This window comes from Eubalaena glacialis, chromosome 13 (assembly GCF_028564815.1).
Source record: "Eubalaena glacialis isolate mEubGla1 chromosome 13, mEubGla1.1.hap2.+ XY, whole genome shotgun sequence".
In the NCBI taxonomy this organism is placed as follows: domain Eukaryota; kingdom Metazoa; phylum Chordata; class Mammalia; order Artiodactyla; family Balaenidae; genus Eubalaena; species Eubalaena glacialis.
In genome coordinates this window covers 57,352,289-57,370,922 of record NC_083728.1, presented here as the reverse complement: position 1 = coordinate 57,370,922, position 18,634 = coordinate 57,352,289, and the positions used below count along the sequence as shown (strand labels likewise).

The following is an 18,634-nucleotide window of genomic DNA, read 5'->3' as shown; positions in this document are numbered from 1 at the left end:
CATGCCGCTCCTCCCTGGCTCTCAGGACCCCAAGGGCTTGTTGCTGCTGGGGACCCAGGGGCGGGGTGACTGGTGTGGCTGGGCAGACAGCCCCACTTCTGCCATCGACCCGACTCAGGGCAAGGAAGCTTCATTCAGGGCGAGGCAGCTTCATTCTCGTTGTTGCCCAGCTGTGTCACCCCGCTCCCCCACTCTCTCGTAACTAGCCTGCCACTAAACTGGGCCAGCTCAGCTTCAGAACACACCCAGAGCCCTCGGCACCCCTGTCCCTGCTCCTCCAACCTGCCTCTCACTCCGCCCACTGCCCCACCTCTGCCGGTTCTCAGCCTCAGCCAGAGGGTGCTTTTGAGACTCAGGTCGAGTCAACTTGAACCCTTCGCTCGGAACCACCTGAGGCCCTCCCGTCTCACTGGGTGCTGTCCGAGTTCCCGCCACAGCCCCACTGCTTCCCGCCCCCACCACCCACACCCCGCCCAGCACCCCTCCCCTCTGCGCCGGCCCTGGAGCGCACTACGCCGCCCCCACCTGCATGCACGCTCGCCTCCCTCACTTCTTCCACGTCTGCACTCATGTCACCTCCCTCGGGTCAGCGACATGAAAAGCGTGCCGCTCACACCTGCGCAGGCTCCCTGGACCCGCCACCTCCTCCTCCTCCTCGGTCCTCGCCACTCCGTGTACCACGTGCTCACACACCACCTGTCACTCTCACTCCTGGGTCCCTGGCACAGAGCTCAATGGGCACCCTGACACTCCAGCGGCCCTGCAGTGACCAAGCTCTGCGGAGGACAAGGGCCCAGACCCCCACCCCCACCCCCGGTGGGGTGGCCGCCCGGCTCTGCCCAGCATGTAGACTGGCCCCTGCCAGCCTGGCAGCCTCACCTGGCCTTCTCCCACGTACAGGACGGCGATCTTGTGTGTGTCATACGATGGGATCTGGTCAAGGAGCTGCACTGACCGCTCAAAAGACTGTAGCCACAGAGCCCTGCCTGAGCCCAGGGCAGAGGCTGTCCCCTACCACCAGCCCTGCCCAGCCAGCCCCAGCCCAATGCCTGTCCAGGAGAGGCCTCTCCTCACGCAGGCAGGTTACCGCAGGCTGCCGTAGGGACCTGAGGCCATAGCCCTCCACGAGCCTGGGCTATAGCCCCCACTGCCCAGCCCTGGGGCATCATCCCACTGTGCACCCCCAGCCAGGCTCCAGGGGGACCCTGAGGGGATAGAGGGCCCGCCTACCTCATTGGGCAAAAGGATTGGTTTGTTGGACTCATCACCAAAGAAAGGTGAGTGGTAGAGCTGCAGGAACACAAAGCTGCAGGGGAAGAGAGATGATGGGGACTGGGCTTGGAGCTACACGCCCAGGGCCAGGGTCACAGCCAATATGGTCACAGCCCATGTGGAGAGCAGCAGGGCCCAAGCCTCATCACCCAAGGAGCTACCCTCTCCTGTGGCTCCGACCAGCCACGGGGCAGAGGATGTGCAGACCTGTACCCCAGCCTGCTCTGCCCTGGGCCACTCAGGCACCACGTCCCCACAGGGAGCATCCAGGCACTCCCACCAGGAGGGCAAGGCTCACCTGGGGTTGATACCCGGCACCTTCTCGGTATTGGCGGTCCCAGCTCTGCTCTTGAAGGTGTCCCTCTCCACCCTCTTGCCCCTGCGTGACGGGGCCGAATCAGAGATAGTGTAGCCTCGAGGCCGCAGCCCACTGGGGGAGCGGGGACAGCTGGAAAGCAAGGGACCCTCAGGCTGGGTGGAACCCTGGCCCTGGCTCTCTTCGCCTGGGGCTGACCAGGCAGCACCTTCCCTGTCCAGGATCCCTGACTGTGACCGGGCCTTGGCCTCAGGGCTCAGCCGGCCGACATCAGCCTTGTCCCCAGGGTCCCCAAGGATGTCCTGCAGGGTCTGTAGTTCAGGCGATGAGCTTGACTTGCTCAGGGGCTGCGAGGGCTGGAAGGCGAGCTCCACAGAGGGCCGGGAGCCCTCAGAGGAGACGGCCCGCTCGATGGGGATCCCCCCAGCAGCCAACTCCTCGGCGTGGAATGACTTCTCCTCCTGGCTGGAGGTCGAAGATGACTGCAAAGAGCGTATCCAAAGAAAATCTTCATCAAGAGGCACCACTGAGGGGACTTCCCTAGTGGCGCAGTGACTAAGAATCCGCCTGTTAATGCAGGGTACACAGGTTCAAGCCCTTGTCTGGGAAGATCCCACATGCCGCGGAGCAACTAAGCCCGTGCGCCACAGCTACTGAGCCTGTGCTCTAGAGCCTGCGAGCCACAACTACTGAAGCCCACGCGCCTAGAGCCCATGCTCCACAGCAAGAGAAGCCACCACATCGAGAAGCCCGCGCACCTCAACGAAGAGTAGCCCCTGCTCGCCGCAACTAGAGAAAAGCCCATGCACAGCAACGAAGACCCAACACAGCCAAAAATAAAAAAAAGAAAGACGATGAAAATTCAATATACTAAAAAAAAAAAAAGAGGCACCACTGAGCCCACCTGGAGGCAACAAGGCCCCACCCGTCCTCCAGCCCAGGGCCATGGAGCTGCCCAGCACCGAAATGATGGTCCCCCCATCCCCCGAAAGCACCTCCCTGTGCCCCACGCTCAGCAGAGAAGACAACAGCCCCACAGACTAAAGGATACCAGCAATGAGAAGCTATATCCCTGGGTAGACCACTGGAAAACCCCACACTGTCTTACAGCAAGGACTTGGTAGAACATCTAGCCGTTTTTTTTAGATAAGAAAAGGCAAGGGGATGGGGTGGGGGGGACAGTGGAAAAATTTTCTAGAGTTCAGAGCAAATCAGTGATGTGCTACAAAGCTTAAGGTGGAGGTCCCGCACCTGCCCCCACCCCCGCCTCAGCCCCCGCCTCCCACCCGACCCTCCCTCTCCCTCTCAGTAGCTGGGCTTGAGGTCTAGAGGCCCGCCTGGCCATGGAGGTTCAGATGGCAAGCACCAACAGGGACCCTCAGGCCGGCTCTGGTCCCCGGCTGCACTCACCCTGCTGAAAGCTTCAGCGTGCCGATAGCTCCCGTCTGTGCCTAGGGTTGCCTCAAAGTCTTCCAGTTCGGGGGGATCCACTGGCAAACTAGCCTCGCCTGGACTTCCCTCCTCCAGAACTACTGCAGAGTCTGGAAAGACACACACGGTGCTGCTGGGTGCCGGCCTGGCCGCCAGGAGCTCACGTGGCCTCAGGGGTACCAGCTTTTCCCCCACGAGAGGGCACAGCGGCCCCTCAGCAGGGCCAACCCCTCCCATCGAGCCAGCTGGAGGAGGGCACTCTGAGCGCCCTGGGTGTGAGCCCTGACACAAGGTGTCTCCTACATGGGCTCCCAGGGGTCAGGATGAGAGGACATCTGGCTCCTCTAGTCCCCACCTACCCACCCCAGTGTCCACAGAAGCTGCCTCTGCTCCCTCAGCAAGGCAGGTGGGCAAGGGCAGGCCGGACCCCCATGAGGAAGCCGCTCCCCCCCGCCCCCGCCCCCCCGCCTGAGACGGGGCCTCGGCTCAGGAGGAGGGCATGCCTACACCAGCCCTCAGGAACTGGGGAGAAGCCAGAGCTCCTCCCTGCTTGGCCCCGGTTGAAAGACTGCAGCGGGAAAGTCCCTGTGTGGGAACACAGGCTCGGGAGCCATTCTGGAGAGTGGAGGCTAGCCTTCCGAGTCCAGGCCAACTCCGAGCCCGGCGCACTTAGGAGAGAGCATGACGCCCCCAAGCCGCATTTCCTGTGCCAGAGCCAGGGCGAGGGGGGTGAGAAGAAGCAACCGAGTTAGCACCGCCCGCACGCAGCCCCGCACACGCGCAGTCCATTAGCCGCCCATGAGAGCCCCTCTGCCACCGCACGCTCTTAGCTGGCTCCTGCCCATGCAGTAGGGCCTGGGTGGCTGGAGCCCCGAGCAGGCCACACCCTCCCTGCCGGGGCCTGGGAGCCATGGGCCAGAAGCCGGTCTGCAAGGCCCTCGGCCAGCCCACTATGAAAGGCAGACACGTCCCAATTTGTGGGTTCACAAAGCCAGTCAGACCACCAGAGGCTGGGGCAGGGGCAGCTCGGCTGAGCCCCAGAGCCAGGCTCGCACCCCAAAAGCTATCCTCTGTCGGCCTCTGGGGTTCAGTTGCCCAAGGTCACCTCCTCAGGCCTGAAGAAGGGGCTGGGAGGGCCTGTCTGGCTCAGGAACAGAGCTCAGCCATGAAAGCGCGAGACAGCGGGGGTTCCCGCTGGCAAAGCAAACGCATTCGGCACCGACGTCCTCATGCGAGTCAGGGCCCTGCACCCAGAGGGCGACGAGAGGCTGAGGTGCCATCATGGAGGGGTAAGTGGATGAGGGACGATGAGTCAGCATCTAGAGGGCAGAGTGGTGCTCTGCAGCAAACACCGCTTTCCTTAAAGAGACGCACGAATACCTGCCCAGGAAATGCTCCTGTGCAGCTTTCCTTGGCAACTGGACTGGTACAGGGAGGAGAAAGAGGCCACTGCAAGGGAAACCGTGAGCGGCCAGTCAGCAGAAGGAGAGACTACACACAGGTAGAGCAGAGAGGACAGGCACCACTAGTCCTGCACAGACCCGGAACCTGGAGAGAGAGAGGGGAGGGCCAGCGATCGGCTGGAGGGGTGGGTGTGGCACACACGGGTCCCAGCTCTCCAAGCTGCTGGAGCGGACATCTGGGGGGAGGAGTGCATCCCTCCTTCTCGTGAGTAGAGGTCCTCGGCCTCTAAGTGTCATCTGGCCACAGGGAAGGCTGGGGGTTGAAGGACAGCACGGGCCCAGCTGGGCAGGGCCATGAGAGCGCAGGCAGGAGCAGGCAGGCTCAGGTGTGCTCGGCGCATCCAAACCCAAACCCAAACCCAAACCCAAACCCAAACCCAAACCCAAACCCAAACCCAAGCTGAAGTGCGGCGGCTTCCTGGAACCCTTGGCACCGGGCATCCCGAGGAGGGTGCAGAACCAAGGCCTCGCCTGGCCCTGCCCGTGTCCACCCCATGAGTAGGGCCAGCTGAGCAGGGCCTCGAGCCCACCGATTCATGGTACCGCGTCTCCAAAGAAGAAGGTCGCCCCTGCAGGAGCAGGCCCCGCTCTCTGGAGATGGGCGTCCCCCAACGGCCAGCCTTCTCCCAATGCCTGAGGCTGGCAGCACCAAGAAGGCTCAGGACCCCATCCCAGGGGCATCTGCCATCAGACAGGGCACACCAGGTGGGCGAGAGGCCAGCGCTCACCTGTGTTAGAGCGTGGGGGTGGGGGGGGCTTGGCTGAGCCGGCCGCCGGCACCGACAGCGACTTGTACAGGGCCGTGTCGCGACGCTCCTTGAAGCGCTCAGCGGCCATTAGGGCATTGGACAGCTCCTGCAGGGGCGTGTTGTTGATGTCCGAGGAGAAGGGGCTGAGTGGGTTCTCCAGGCTCATCAGCCAGCTGGTGTTCCCTGCAGCGGGGCAGCCAGCACCCCACAGGGCTCAGGGCTCAGGCCCAGCACGTCCGAACAGCCATCCCCTCCCGGCCCTCCCCGGGCAGCCCCAGCCACACTGGCCTTTAGGGAACATGCCTCGTGCTCCACCAGGGAGTGACGGTGGGGGGACCAGGCAAGGCACGCCCCTGGCCTTGCCCTGATGCTCCCACCCCCAGTCCTCCTGCCCCGGGCCCTGAGGTCAGGGCAGCCACCAGTGGTCCCTCGCCTCAGTGACAAGCACGAGGGGCCCTTAGCTCACAGCACCTGCTGCCCCGGGGCAGCTCCCACACTCAGGACAGGCTCAGCCAGGCTCAGGGCCAGAGGGGGAGCAGCCAAGGCAACTCAGCGCAGCAGACTCCCCCCCAAAGGGGGGCTCTGGGTGGGGCCCAGAGAGGCTTCTGGGCTCTGTCCACTCTCCCCTCCAGGCCCAGAGGACCACGCTTGGACTCGACCTTCCTCACTGAGCAGCCTCACATCCCAGCATCTCACCTGACCTCAGTCTACCTCCTCCCAGCCCGCCTGGTTTCCTGCCTCCCCCACGGCCATTCCCTCACAGGAACCAGGAGGACTGGGCTAACACACACAAGGAGGCTCTCCCTGCCCCAACCCCCACGGCCCCACAGCCCGGCACGCAAGGCCTCCATGGGGCCAGCACCCCATCCCTCTCCTCACCACTCGGTCACCACTGGCCCCACACTGCACCTGAGATGCCTCCCAGGCTCTGGGCCTTGGCTGAAATGCCCCTGTCGTGGGCTGAGTTGTGTCCCCCCAAATTCACGTGTTGGAGCCCTAACCTCTGGGACCTCAGAAAACGACTGCGTTTGGAAACAGGCTCTTTAAAGCGGTGATTAAGGTAAAATAAGACCACACGGATGGACCCTAATCCATTCTGACTGGTGTCCTTAAAACAAGATCAAGACACAGAGGGACGACGGCGTGAGGATGCAGTGAGGAGATGGACGTCTAAAAGCCAAGGAGAGAGGCCATAGGAAAAACAAGCCTTGCCGACACCCTAACCTTGGACTTCCAGGCTCCAGGGCTGGGAGGAAATAAATTCTGTTGTTTAAGCTGCCCAGTCTGTGGTGCTTCGTTATGGCAGCCTGAGCAGACCAGGACAGACCCTCTCCTCACTTAGCCATGGGACCTCCCCTCACTGTTCCTCTCTGGGGACTCGGCTCAAAAGTCACCTCCGAATTGCTCCTGTGGCCCAGTCTGCCTGCCACTGGCTCCTGTGTGTCCAGAGCCTTTATGTAACTGTCCCACACTATGGGCTGACAGCGGCCCAGGCCAGCTGAGCGCAGGTCCACCCCCCGGGGTACCTGTGGGCCTCCGGACCAAGATCTCCGCCCAGCCCTGGGTCAGCAGGGGGACGTAAGCCGCCAGGTTTGTCTTCTCCTTCTGCGCCGGAAGCTGGGTGCTGGCTGAGGCCTTCTCGGGCTTGCTGGCTGGAGCAGTGTGTGAGCCCGGGGAAGTGGGGCTGCCAGGAAAGTGGGAGGCTGGAGCATCCAAGGCACCAACTCGAAGGCCATGGCCCCCTGAGGAGAAGGAGAGCAGGAGGGCTGGTGACCACCACCACCCAGTGGAAAAGCCACCGGCAAGGCCTGGCTGCTCCACCTGGGGTCTGGGCTGGCCAAGCCCTGAGCTAGTGCCCAGAGGCAGCTCGGCCATCCCCAAGCATGGCCCTCTTCCAGTGTCAGTGTCGGCCTTGACGGACCCAGGGCAGCAGGAAGGGCCCCCATCACCTGCCCCACAGTCAGACCATGGCTCATTTCAGCTACAGCAGAGTAAAAAACTCCAGGGGTGAGCTGCGCTGAGGGCCAGGGCTGCTGAGGGCTCATAAGAAACACTGACCACAAGAACAGGCCCCCAGCGGCAAGGGGGCCTTGTGCCACAGCTGCACAGAAGGTCATGTCCCCCCCGCCCCAACCCCGTGACGAGGGCTCACAGGCAGCACTCTAGTTATTCAGAAACTGGAGCAGGCCTAAAGGCAGCCACCTTGATCCTCAGCTCCCAGGACCTTCCTGAGCACAGGGACTCGCAGAGGCACCCAGGAGGGAGGCAGGGTGGGCAGAGGCTCACCAGACATGGAGCGGACCCGGTCCCGGGCTCCACGGCACACCTGTTGCCCGGCCTGGGACTCCAGCTTGGCTGGTGCCTCCTTTGTCTGTCTCACGTGCACACTGGGGTCAGAGCTGAGGACAGAAGGGTCCCCGCAGAGCGTGACCAAGGTATTCCATGGACTCCAGGCCAGCATGACACTGTCTCTCATGCAGGCCTGAGCTCAGGCCAGCCACCATCAAGGCCAGGCAGGCAAGGGCAGAAAGGTGGTCACCTCAACTCTGGGCCGCCCTGCAGCTCTCCTGAGTCCAGGCCCAGCAGAGACCGGGTCCCAGTCCCCACGCTCGTCGTCACGGTGACAAGCTTGTTCCCAACCAGCCAGGTTTTGGTCCTGCCACCCGCCAGGAGGAACTCTCCCACAGGGGACCTGAAAGCACAAGAGTGTCGGTCAATACCTCGCCCGCAGGAAGGAGCCCCGTGTGCCACTCCTGCTGCCCCTTTGACCAAGTGCAGTCACAGAAGAAAAGCTAGGCCCTGCCCTCCGGCCCTGCCCCAGTCCTGGAGCCCGACTCGCACCTCTTGGGGACCGCCGTGAAGTTGGAGAACACGTATCTGGCCATCATGTCCAGACACGTCTCTGTGAGCTCCAGGTGGAGATTTTTCAAGTTGTCGTCAGCCTGGGCCATTGAGTTCTCATCTGCAGACCCCAAGCTGGCGCTCGTGAGAGATGTCTGGATCCTGCTGGAGGGAGGAGCCACGGCGAGGTCAGGGTGCCAGGTGGGGGCCGAGCCATCTACCACCGGGGCCAAAGCTCAAGGCATGCAGGTGCTGAGAGGGCTGCACTCAGAAAGACCCGCCAGGGCGTGTGGCCAGTCGAGCCACAGCTTGGCAAACCGAGTGGACACATCATCCCAGGGGGTGGGCAGATAGGGGCTCATGGGAGAGACCCAGGCCCGCTCATCGGAGCACAGGCTTAGGAGAAGGGGAGAGACAGGCTGTCCCCTCACCGAAGCACAGAAGAGTCAGGTGATGGCTTTGTGGCAGAACAGTGTAGTCATGCAGAGACACGGAGACCACAGGACACACAGACAAAGATTGCATTCTGCCCACAGGGCCACCTCCCATGGAGGACAGGAAGGGTCTGGGCTTCGTGTGAGGCTCTTCACCCACACACTTGGGCCGCCCCGGCCCTGCCCCAGTGACCAGGAGGAGGGGCTTGTGCAGGTTTCACTCTGATACAAATTTCATACTCCCTATGCCGAGTTTTGCTCATGATAAAGAATTTGTTGGAAAAGAGCTGAAACGGGAGCCTCACTGACCACTCCCCAACCCCAGCTCCCCCCCCGCCAAGTCAAACCCCACTTGGTAGAAGCCAGCCTGAGGCTGGAGCCCCAGCCAGGCGTCAGCAAGGGGGTGGGTCTCCGAGCTGTGGGACGCTGAGGCCTGAAGGAGCTTCCAGGTGAGGAGACAGTGCAGCCTGGCCTGTCGGCGCGAAGCAATAACCCCCCCCCAAAGCCCACACCTGCATCCGGACAAAGCAGGGAGAAGTGATGAGACTGCACCCCTGGAGAGGCCAGGCCTCCCCTGCCCGGCCTCTCGCAGGCTGGCCTCCAGCCCACTGTACTACACAAAAGCCCCCATTCCCTCTCAGCTACAACAGAAAACAGACCTTTTCTAGAAAAAAAGCTCAAGAAGAAAGTCCACTAAAGAGGATATGAAAGAAAAGCCGAACCCTGGAGAGTGTGTCCCCACCTGACCTGCATGGGCGCTGCTTTCATTTGCAAAGGCCCCTGACCTCCAGGGACAGGCCTGTGGGTGCTGCCACTGGACACCCTCTATCTCACGGTGGTCACCCTGCTTTAGGCTCCCAGGCCGGCCTCTGAGGATGCTGTGCAGCCAGCCCGTGCCCATACGAGGCTTGGTGACAGAATGCAACCTTTCCACCCCTCTCCACCAGGCTCCCCGGGCCCAAGGGCAGGGCTTGGCAGGACGGGCCCCTGCGGCCCGAGGGCTGCCACTTGGGCTCTCCTCCAGCTCTGGCCAGGGAGGGCGTGGGCAGGAGATGAGGTCATGCAAGCAGCCCCATGCACCGCCACCCGGGTGCTCCCGCCTGGCAGCGCCACTTCACGGGCCAAGCTCCAGGGTCTGAGCCCCCCACCCAACAAAGCCCACTACCTGCGGACCACATGTTCAGACACACTGATGCTGCGGCACCGGAAGGCATCGGCTGCAGAGCTCTCCTTGAATTCTTTCACGGGTGGAGAGTTATTCAAGCCTTGTTTGGGGGGTCTGGCTATCCTCAAACTACCAGGTGAGGAAGGAAGGCCCAAGCCCCAGAGAGCCCAGCTCCCGGGAGGGGAAAACAAGCCATTGGAGGGATGAGGAGGAAAGGTCACAGGCCACAGGGTCAGGATGGAGAGCCCACGGGTGAGATGAACAAAAAACCATGCCAGAGGCCAGTTAGCAGGGGGAAGAAACAGAAAACAAAAATGCATGAAAATATATCTTGTAAACATGACAGAAAAAGTAAGGTTTCACGCATGATACCAAAACAAAGAACATTAGTGCAAACTAAACGTGTGTGGATCGCACCGCACGGCAGATTCCAGGCTGTGCTGACCAGGCGTCCCGCCCACCCACTTGGGACCAGGTGCTGAGGCCCTGAAGGTCACAGCTCAAAAAGAGGTCAGTTCTTAGCTCAAGGCCCCGGCCCCCAGCCACCAGGACCTTGAGAGAACAGCTTCTGACTTAGGTCACACTGACGTGGTCATTCTGGAAAATGCCGTATTCCCACCTAGGGAGAGCCAAAAAAGCTTGGATGGGAAGGTGGGGGACAGGAAGGGAGGCAGCCGTTCAAATGAAATGCAAACAAAAACACAAGGCCTAGCACGGCTCTTCTCAGATTTGGCGAAAGCGGCTGTGATGAAGAAGAGCGTGTCCCCCATTAGCAATGGGCTGGGCGAGAGCTCGGGGGGACAGGCCACGCTGGCCCGAGGCTGGGCATCTGTGGACCCTGGATCCTCCCATCCAGGCCAGGTGTTTGGCTTCTCAGGAGTCAGCTGCCCTGATGCAACCCTGGGCTTGTTCAGCGGAGTCAGTCCCAAAACCTGATGCCCTAGAACTAGCACCTCAATCTCCAACTCAGCAAATCTGTACTCGCCCGTCACCCAGGCAGGATTGGCCACGACCCAGCACGCAGGCTCCACAACACCGCAGGCCACAGCAACCGGCTTGCTGAGGAGCAGCGCTGGCCTCTCCAGCCATGTGTGGGGCATTTGCAGCCTTCTCAGGCCCCGCCCTGCTTCACAACCCCAGGGCACCTTGGAGCCCAGCACGGTCTGCGCAGGGCACGCCCTCAGCCCCAGCCCGTACGCACCATGCCGACCACAGGCCACAGCTTGCGAGCCTGCCCTGCCCCACTGACACCAGGCCCGCCCACGCAGGCCCCGCACCTCTTGGGCCTCTCGTTGAGACTGGTGCTCCGTGCTCTAAAGCTGTCCTTTTCGGGGGTGTCATCAAAAGACAGGAGAACGTTGGAGCGCAGACCCTGGCAGAGTGGAGCAGACCTGAGCCGCAGGCCAGAAGGCACTGGCCCTCCAGGCACCCACAGGCTTCTTCCCTCCACACCTGCCAGCCCAGGTACACCGTGAGCCTGGGATGAGCTACAGGCCCAGGACAAGGGCGGCAGAATTGTGTCCCAGTGGCGCCCCACCTCTCTCTCCCCTGCCCGTCACCCTGATCCAGCCATGGTGAGCCAACGGCAAAGCAGGTCCCGGCCCTAACAAGGGACAAGGCCTCCGCTGGCTTACCTTAGTGATATAAGGAACAAAATCTTTCCGGAAGGGCAGGCGGCACCTAATGAACCACATGGCTATGACGTGATGGGCCAGGCACACAATGTACTGATTGAACCTGTGACAAGAAGAAAAGAGAAGTGCTGGAGGTCCAGCGTGGCACCCGAGGGAAATGAGCCAGGAGCTAGCGGTGCAGATCAGAGGTGCTATGGCCACAGGGAGCCTGTGTGGCTTTCTACTCCGAGAGGCCTGGCCTCCAGCAAGCAGAGGCCTCCAGCTGGCCTGGGCCACAACCAGGAGGGGCAGGGTCTCACAGGGATACAAGGCAGCACTTACTTGGAGGGGTTGGTATACGGCAGGGAGATGGCAAACACACTGGCGTACTGCTCTGCTGCGAAGTTCCTGTAGAGGTGAGGCAGCCTGGCCAGAGCTGCAACACCAGGAGACAGCCAGTGAGGGAGCCCAGCCGGGCCTGGCAAAGATGGGCCCACGGCCACAGCAGGGAGGGGTTTGCCAGAGTCCTGTGCTATGTGTCTAAAAAGCCAGTGCAGCTACTCCGACCCAAGAGGGCGGCAAAGCAGTGAAGGTCACAACCCACCCAAACAGGACCTTCCCCTGCCCCTGGGCCTCGGCTCTCTACTCCAAGGGCTGGCAAACTATGGTCCCCAGGCTCAATCCAGCCAGTGGCCTCACTTTATGACCTGTGAGCTAAGAATGGTTTCTACCTTTTCAAAAAGTTGTAAGCAAAAAGAACAGGCAGCCAAGGCATATCACACGTGGCCCTTTACAGAAGCAAAGCCCTGCCCTGCTCCTGTTGTCCACAAGCCTGAGGGCCTGCTGAGGGCCAGACATGCATGAGGTACTGGGAAGGAAGGGGCGAGCGGGGCACCCCGAGCTCCTGGACGTCACAACCTGAGGGGTGAGCAGAGCCCCTCCAAGTTGTAGTGTGTGCTGACGGGGGACAGAGAGGAGGCTCTAAGAGCCAGGCCGAGTACAGGGACCAAGGTCAGGCAATAGGAGGCTTCTGTGCCATTTAAACTGACACTGAGGGGAGGAAAGAAGCCAGCCACTCGAAGGCCAAGAAGGAAAGCATTCAAAGCACAGGGGCAGAAAGTACAAAGGCCCTGAGGCAGCAAAGGGTGGCCCACGGAGCACAGCGTGCCTACAGGCAGCCAAGGTGAGGTCTGAGAAGGCAGCACGAGTTATTTCAGGCAAGGCGCAGCCCCAAACTCAAGGTCCACCTCACTCACACACACCCAGATACACACGTGCGAAGCCACAGATGCTTACTCGACAGGAACTCGAGGAGTGGAATGGCCATGCTGGCCGTGGCTGAGATGTGCGTGAGCTTCACGACCAGGACAGGCAGAGCCTTGATGATGATGTCAGGCATCTCCACGCTGCAGATGGCCAGGGCCACCACGCACTGGCTGGCGCAGCGGTAGATGAGGCCTTGCTCCAGGCAGTACACCATCTCCCGCTGTGGGACAACACGGATGCCTCAGACCAGGCCCACCACAGGCTGGCCCTCTGTGCCCCGCCCCTGCCCACAGAGAGCCGGTTCTGGTGAGCCAGGGCCTGGTCTCCCCTCTACCACTCCAGAATGTTCTATAGAGGAGAAGACCAAGACCCAGAAAGGCCAAGTGCCTTATCCCAGGTCTCAGGCGCTTAAGCAGCAGAGCCACCAGCAGCTGACCCCACCTGAGCCAAGGGGACAGCAGGGCTGCTCCGGTCAAGGTCTTCCTGACACCTCCCCACACACCCACACAGGCGGGGTCCCAGGTCCCCAGCCCACCCTGGAGCAAGGACACGCTGGGCTCATCACCCCCTTGGTTCTGGAATCCCCAACTGATTGGCCTTTTGGCAAGGGGAGGATCTGCCTAACACAGCAAGGCCCCCGGGCCCACACCAACCCTGGGCAGAGTCCCCCATGAAGATGGCTCAGCTGTGCCCAGCAGGAGACAAGTGCCATCTCAGGCCACAGCCTCGGGGCAAACCACCTGGTAGCTTAAGGCCCCGTGGATGATTCTGATTTCCTGCAGCCAGCCCCACCCCTCAGAAACACTTTGGGCCTTGAGGGTTCTCGGGGAACTTTCAGCCCAGTGTGGCCAGCTACCCCTTTGGAGCACAGCCAGTGAGAACCAGGCCAGGCCACACAGGAGGAGCTGGAGCTCACACTCACCCCAGGAGTCGGGGTGGGCAGTGAGGTGGGGGATGGCAAGTCGAGTGTGAGTTTCCAACAGCACTTTGATCGAGAGCATAGGCTCATCGCCCAAACAGGACTGAGTCTGAGTTTAGGCCTCTCGCCTTGCTGTGACCTTGAGTGGGCTACCTGACCTCCCTAAGACTTCTGTTCCCTGATTGATGAGGGCAGAGTGACAAAGAAAAGTATCAGGAATTTAAAGAGAAAGTAAAGGTGATGGCTCATTGCAGGGCCTCCCACCTAGCAGTGCAGAATTAAGAAAACAGGCATTACTGCGTGTGCTTTTTGCACCTGATGACAGAGTTGGAGGTAGGCGGAGGGGGGGCCCTCTGCCCGGCTGCTCTGCCTCTCAAAACAGGCTCGGCGCCGCCAAGCTGCTCAGCACCTATCCTAAAGCTGAAGCAAGGACAAGCCAGACAATGCTCTTAGAAAGAAAATGGCGCTGCATGTGTGTGGAGGGGGGATATTCAAGCACTTCATTAAGCCCACTCCTCCCTGAGAGAACTCAGGAGCACCAGCGAGTTCAAACGTCCACGGTTCCAGGCTGGGCCAGCTGGCAGGGGTGCACTGGCCACATAGGGAAGCAGAGCCAGCTGCCCTCGCCCTGGCCCAATAGCCACCCGTTAGGAGGAAAACGCTGGGCCCCTTTGGCTGAAGCAAGCATCCTGGGGACCAGGCTTTCAAAGCTCAACCATCCCTCTCCCATCTGGTACCTGTCTGGTTTTGTCCAAATAGTTATGGTAAGAAATTAACGCTGTCAGCACGGGAACCACAGCGAGATGCAGGTCGGTTCTGGAGAACCCTTCTGGGGTGCTTCGGAGCCGCTCGAGGGTCTTGGGACCTGAAAGCTAACAGCCAAGGACCAGATGTGAAGCCCTGCCCGGCAGCTGGGTCAAGCTGGGTGGCCAGGGGGCACGGGTGGCCCCTGAGAATGTAGGCCCAGCGGGAGAAGGGGTCAAAGCCCAAGGACCTTCCTACTTCCTGTTCTAGCCAGCAGTCTGCCTTCTCAGAGAAGTGGGAGGCTGCCCACTGATCCGCCAGGGAGACAGACCCCGGGGAGGAGGAGGGGGGAAGGAGTTAAGACCCTGCTCAGTTCTGCAAACTCGAGCCTTTCACTGAGGCCCCCAATCCTCTGCCCAAGTGTTGGGATGGGAGGATAGGCTCCCGGAGGCACCATCTGCACTCCAGCCGGGGTCCGAGCCTCTGAGGGAAACAAGTTTGCCTCCCAGGCCTCGGTCTTTCAGAGCTGAGGAACTATGCTGTGGCCCCACCCACCACACAGGCCGCGGACCCGCCGTGCATGACGCAGGAAAGGTCCAAAGCGGAAGGCGCACCATGGAGCAGAGGGCGGCAGATAGCTGGTCAACACTACACGGGGAGGTGAAGATGAGGACCTTGTAGCGCAGCGACTCAGGCAGCTTGCTGAGCACCAGCTTCAGCACCTTCCAGTCAGTCTCCTGCAGGAACAGGGAAGATGGGGTCTCAGGGTTGGAAGCTTGGTCTGGGCAGCAGCGAGGCCTCAGACCTGCTCTCCTGCTCTCCACACAAGCCTGGGCCCTCAGTCCCTGCAGCTCGGGGAGCAGATGCCGCTCAGAGAAAGTCAGCCCTGGATGGCGGCCGCTGCCTCCACACGCCAGGCAGGGCAGGAGGCCCAGTGCAGCACCGCCCCTCTCCTCTCAGCAGGACCTGGAACTTCTGCACGCCAGCTCCATCTTCCCCACCTGCCCAACGGTGATCCGAGGACGGCCTACCAAGGGCACTGGACCCAAGGGGCTCTGACGATGCCCGCCCAGAGCACCATGAAGATAGATCTGGAAAGAAGCTACTGTACTAGCTTAAAGAGAAGCAAGTATTCCTCAACGATCCATGAGCCCAGATACCTGCCACAGGACCAAAGTTGACCCAGAGCCACAGCATCGAGGACAGGGTTGTGGCCTGCACGGACCTTCCCTGGTGAGCCCTCCCAATCTCCACTGGGGCGACCACTGCCCATAAACTACACCAATGGCCAGGAGTCCTAAAAGCCTTTCCCCAGATCCCACCTGTGACACGGAGACCTTGAGACTCTCACAGGAAATCTCCGACAAACCCCTTTAATGCCAAACCCCGGTACCCCTGGGGAACCTGCTACCGCCTCTCCATCCAGCTCTGCTTCCCCACCCTTGGCCCCCGGGAGCGCCCCCCAGCCTATTCCGGGCTGCCCAGCCCCGCCTGCGGCACACTGCTGACCAACCCTCCTCCCTCGTTGCCCCATTGGGGAACAGGCCCAAGCTCCTCCACCTCCCACCACAGGGAACTTACCTCCCCTACTTCCAGGCTTTGCTTACTCCTGCCGCTGGAATCTTCCCCTCCTTTCAAGACTGCCCTCACCTGCCCCTCCCCATGCCCCCAACCAGATGTGACGGCACCCCCCGGCTTCGGTCCCGCACAGCCTGTTGGTGCCTCCTCCCAAGGCACACCCCATCCTACAATCCAGTTATTTGTCAATACACCTCACACTTGTACCAAAACCACCTCCCGGAGGCAGGAACGTCTCCTCGGCTCCACACCCAGCTTCCGGTGATGCACCACACACAGCAGGCGCTCAACACATGGCTACGGAAACGTTGTGAGGCCTCGAGGCAGACAACCTAGAAACAGGCAGCGAACCTCCCAAGGTTGCCAATGCGGGAGAAGAACTGTGGCCCCCGGGCAGCACCAATCACTGCTTGGTCTGACCTAATGCAGCCAGAGGGTCTGACCGTCTCACCTGCTTCAAACACTGCAGCAGGACACGGAAGAGCAGGGAGTAGGGCAGCGAGCCGAGCCGCACGGCGGGGCCTGCAGGTGCCGGGCCAGGGGGCCCAGTGGGAGGTGACAGGGGGCCACCAGCCTTCTTCTCAGAGCCCCTCTCCGGCTCCCTGTGGAAGCAAGTGGGAGAAGCACTGAGGCCGGAGCTCCCTCTCCACAAGGCTAAGGATGGATGCAGGCCCCAAGCCCCAACCCAAGGCTGTGCTCAGGATGCCTCTGGGACCTTCCCTCAGACACAGGACCACCCCAGGGCGGAGGGCAGCGAGCTCCCCACCCCCCGCCCGCCCCAGGACCCAGGACCATACATGTAGTCACAGACGCAGTAGGGGCTGAACCTCACAAGCCCGTCCTTGCTGGGCAGGCCCAGGCGGTGCAGCGAGTCGGCCCGCAGCTGCAGGAGGAAGTCGAAAGCCTGCAGAGAGCGGGAGGCATGGTCCAACAGAGAGAACGCCGCCACCCGGCCATGCAGACCTGCGCAGCTCTCGGGAAAGGCTGCCGCGCTAACAGCAACCACGCCCTGACTTCACCGCAGACGGTGGTGCTGGCGGAGAGGCGCGGGCACTCACAGCCTCCTCCCTCAGAGCCCATGGAGGCTGTGACATTCCCACAAAAGCTGGGCAACACGGCAGCCTCTCACACCCGGGGCAACAGGGGGAGTGGACATATTGCACCTGCCCAGGCATCATCGCACGGCCCCGGTATAGACAGCAGAGCTCTGCTCAGGACACTGTCGCTTCCCCCAGCTATTGGTGGGTCATTTAACTGGGCTCCCCAAACGACAGGGGGCTGCCCCATTGGGCGGACGCTCTGAAAGGGACCGGGGCTTCCATCCCAGCGCCCTCTGCTCATCCTGGTGCCAGCTCCCATGGTGGAAGCTCAAACCAGTATGCCCTGCCCTACACCCCCGCTGCCAGTCACTAACAGACTCCGCAGCACCAGGGGTCTGGGGCTCCAGAGCAATTCCCTTTCTCTGCCCCCATCTCAGGCCGCCATGTGACTGAGAGGCATGCAGACCACAGGCAAAGGAAAAAGCAGCAGGTCCTGGGGAGGACGCAGCCACAGCTGGTGCTAAGGAGGGAACAGTCTGCTGAAGACCCCTCCCAGGCCCCCCGCCACCTCTCCAGCCTGCAGCCACTGCGTTCATCAGGCCGGATGCAGCTGCTGGGTGCCCCAGGGAACATACCTGCAGCCGGATGCTGCTGGCAATGGGCAGGGTGTAGGTGTGCTTGTAGTGGAGCTGGATATGGCTGACAAGCGTCTCGTACACACGTGTGGCGTGGCTGGCAGGCAGGGCGTACAGCTTGGTCTGCAGAGAGAGCGTGCTGGTCACTGCAAGGGCAGGAGGCCAAACTGCAGCCAGGGAGTCAGCACCTTGATGCCCGGGGGGAGAGGCCAGGCAATCACTTTGGAGGTAACTGGCCGCACCCACCATTCTTTAAAATGTACAAACATTTCAAGCCACCAACTCTGCTTCGGGGCTTCACCCCACGGGTACGCCCACATGCGCCCACCCTTGGTGAGGGCAAAAAACCAGAAACAGCCACGTATCTGTGTTATCAACAGGGAATCAGTTAATGAATCAGAGAAACCTGCCCAATGGCGCACAACACAGCAACGCATGACAGGATCCACGTGCACCAACAGAGCACCTTCTCGACGCCACGAGGCAAAGTGGGAGAAACCAGGGGCAGAGAAAGGCGGGAGGTGTGCTTCGTGAGGGGTTATAAAGCGGGTTATTCCCCTAGCTGCTGGGGCTGTTATTAACCCCACGGTGAGTCCGTTTCCCCCACCTCTGCAAGGTCAAGAGCACCTCCCTGACAAGCGAGGCTAGGGGAGGCCAGGTGTGAGAGTTCGTGGTGCTGCCAGCAACCTGGTTTTGGGGGCAGGAGGGACCCAAGGGACCCAGCTACAGCCAAGGGTCCCCTTTGTGGTACTCTGAGCCTTGGAGGAGAGCAGTGCTTCAAAAACGTATCACTGGGCTTCCCTGGTGGCACAGTGGTTAAAAATCTGCCTGCCAATGCAGGGGACACGGGTTCGAGCCCCGGTCCAGGAAGGTCCCACATGCCGTGGAGCAACTAAGCCCGTGTACCACAACTGCTGAGCCTGCGCTCTAGAGCCCTCACGCCACAGCTACTGAAGCCCGCGCACCTAGGGCACGTGCGCTGCAACAAGAGAAGCCACTGCAATGAGAGGCCCGCACGCCACAGGGAAGAGTGGCCCCCGCTCACCGCAACTAGAGAGAAAGCCCGCGCACAGCAACGAAGACCCAATGCAGCTAAAAATAAATTAATTAATTAAAACAAAAAACAAAAAAAAGTATCACTGATGTTCTTTTTATTTACTTATTTTGA

The 18,634-nt window shown here is 61.2% G+C and overlaps 1 protein-coding gene across 8 annotated transcripts in view; it reads right to left on the bottom strand.

The window, feature by feature from the left end:
* TSC2 (TSC complex subunit 2) overlaps positions 1-18,634 on the bottom strand; it is a 38,172-nt gene that overhangs the window by 2,675 nt on the left and 16,863 nt on the right. Inside the window, exons 17-36 of one of the 8 annotated variants that reach the window (XM_061209686.1) lie at positions 17,467-17,589; positions 16,589-16,695; positions 16,243-16,393; positions 14,828-14,950; positions 14,207-14,341; positions 12,581-12,770; positions 11,627-11,720; positions 11,306-11,408; positions 10,949-11,043; positions 9,672-9,800; positions 8,073-8,237; positions 7,771-7,923; positions 7,518-7,630; positions 6,758-6,973; positions 5,211-5,414; positions 4,400-4,468; positions 2,999-3,129; positions 1,571-2,070; positions 1,231-1,306; positions 880-966 (exon numbers count right to left, since the gene is read on the bottom strand). In XM_061209686.1, the coding sequence (XP_061065669.1) occupies positions 880-966; positions 1,231-1,306; positions 1,571-2,070; positions 2,999-3,129; positions 4,400-4,468; positions 5,211-5,414; positions 6,758-6,973; positions 7,518-7,630; positions 7,771-7,923; positions 8,073-8,237; positions 9,672-9,800; positions 10,949-11,043; positions 11,306-11,408; positions 11,627-11,720; positions 12,581-12,770; positions 14,207-14,341; positions 14,828-14,950; positions 16,243-16,393; positions 16,589-16,695; positions 17,467-17,589 (2,964 nt within the window). The remainder of the gene's footprint in view (positions 1-879; positions 967-1,230; positions 1,307-1,570; positions 2,071-2,998; positions 3,130-4,399; positions 4,469-5,210; positions 5,415-6,757; positions 6,974-7,517; positions 7,631-7,770; positions 7,924-8,072; positions 8,238-9,671; positions 9,801-10,948; positions 11,044-11,305; positions 11,409-11,626; positions 11,721-12,580; positions 12,771-14,206; positions 14,342-14,827; positions 14,951-16,242; positions 16,394-16,588; positions 16,696-17,466; positions 17,590-18,634) is intronic. The other 7 variants (XM_061209687.1, XM_061209688.1, XM_061209689.1 and 4 more) reach the window with 7 other exon arrangements.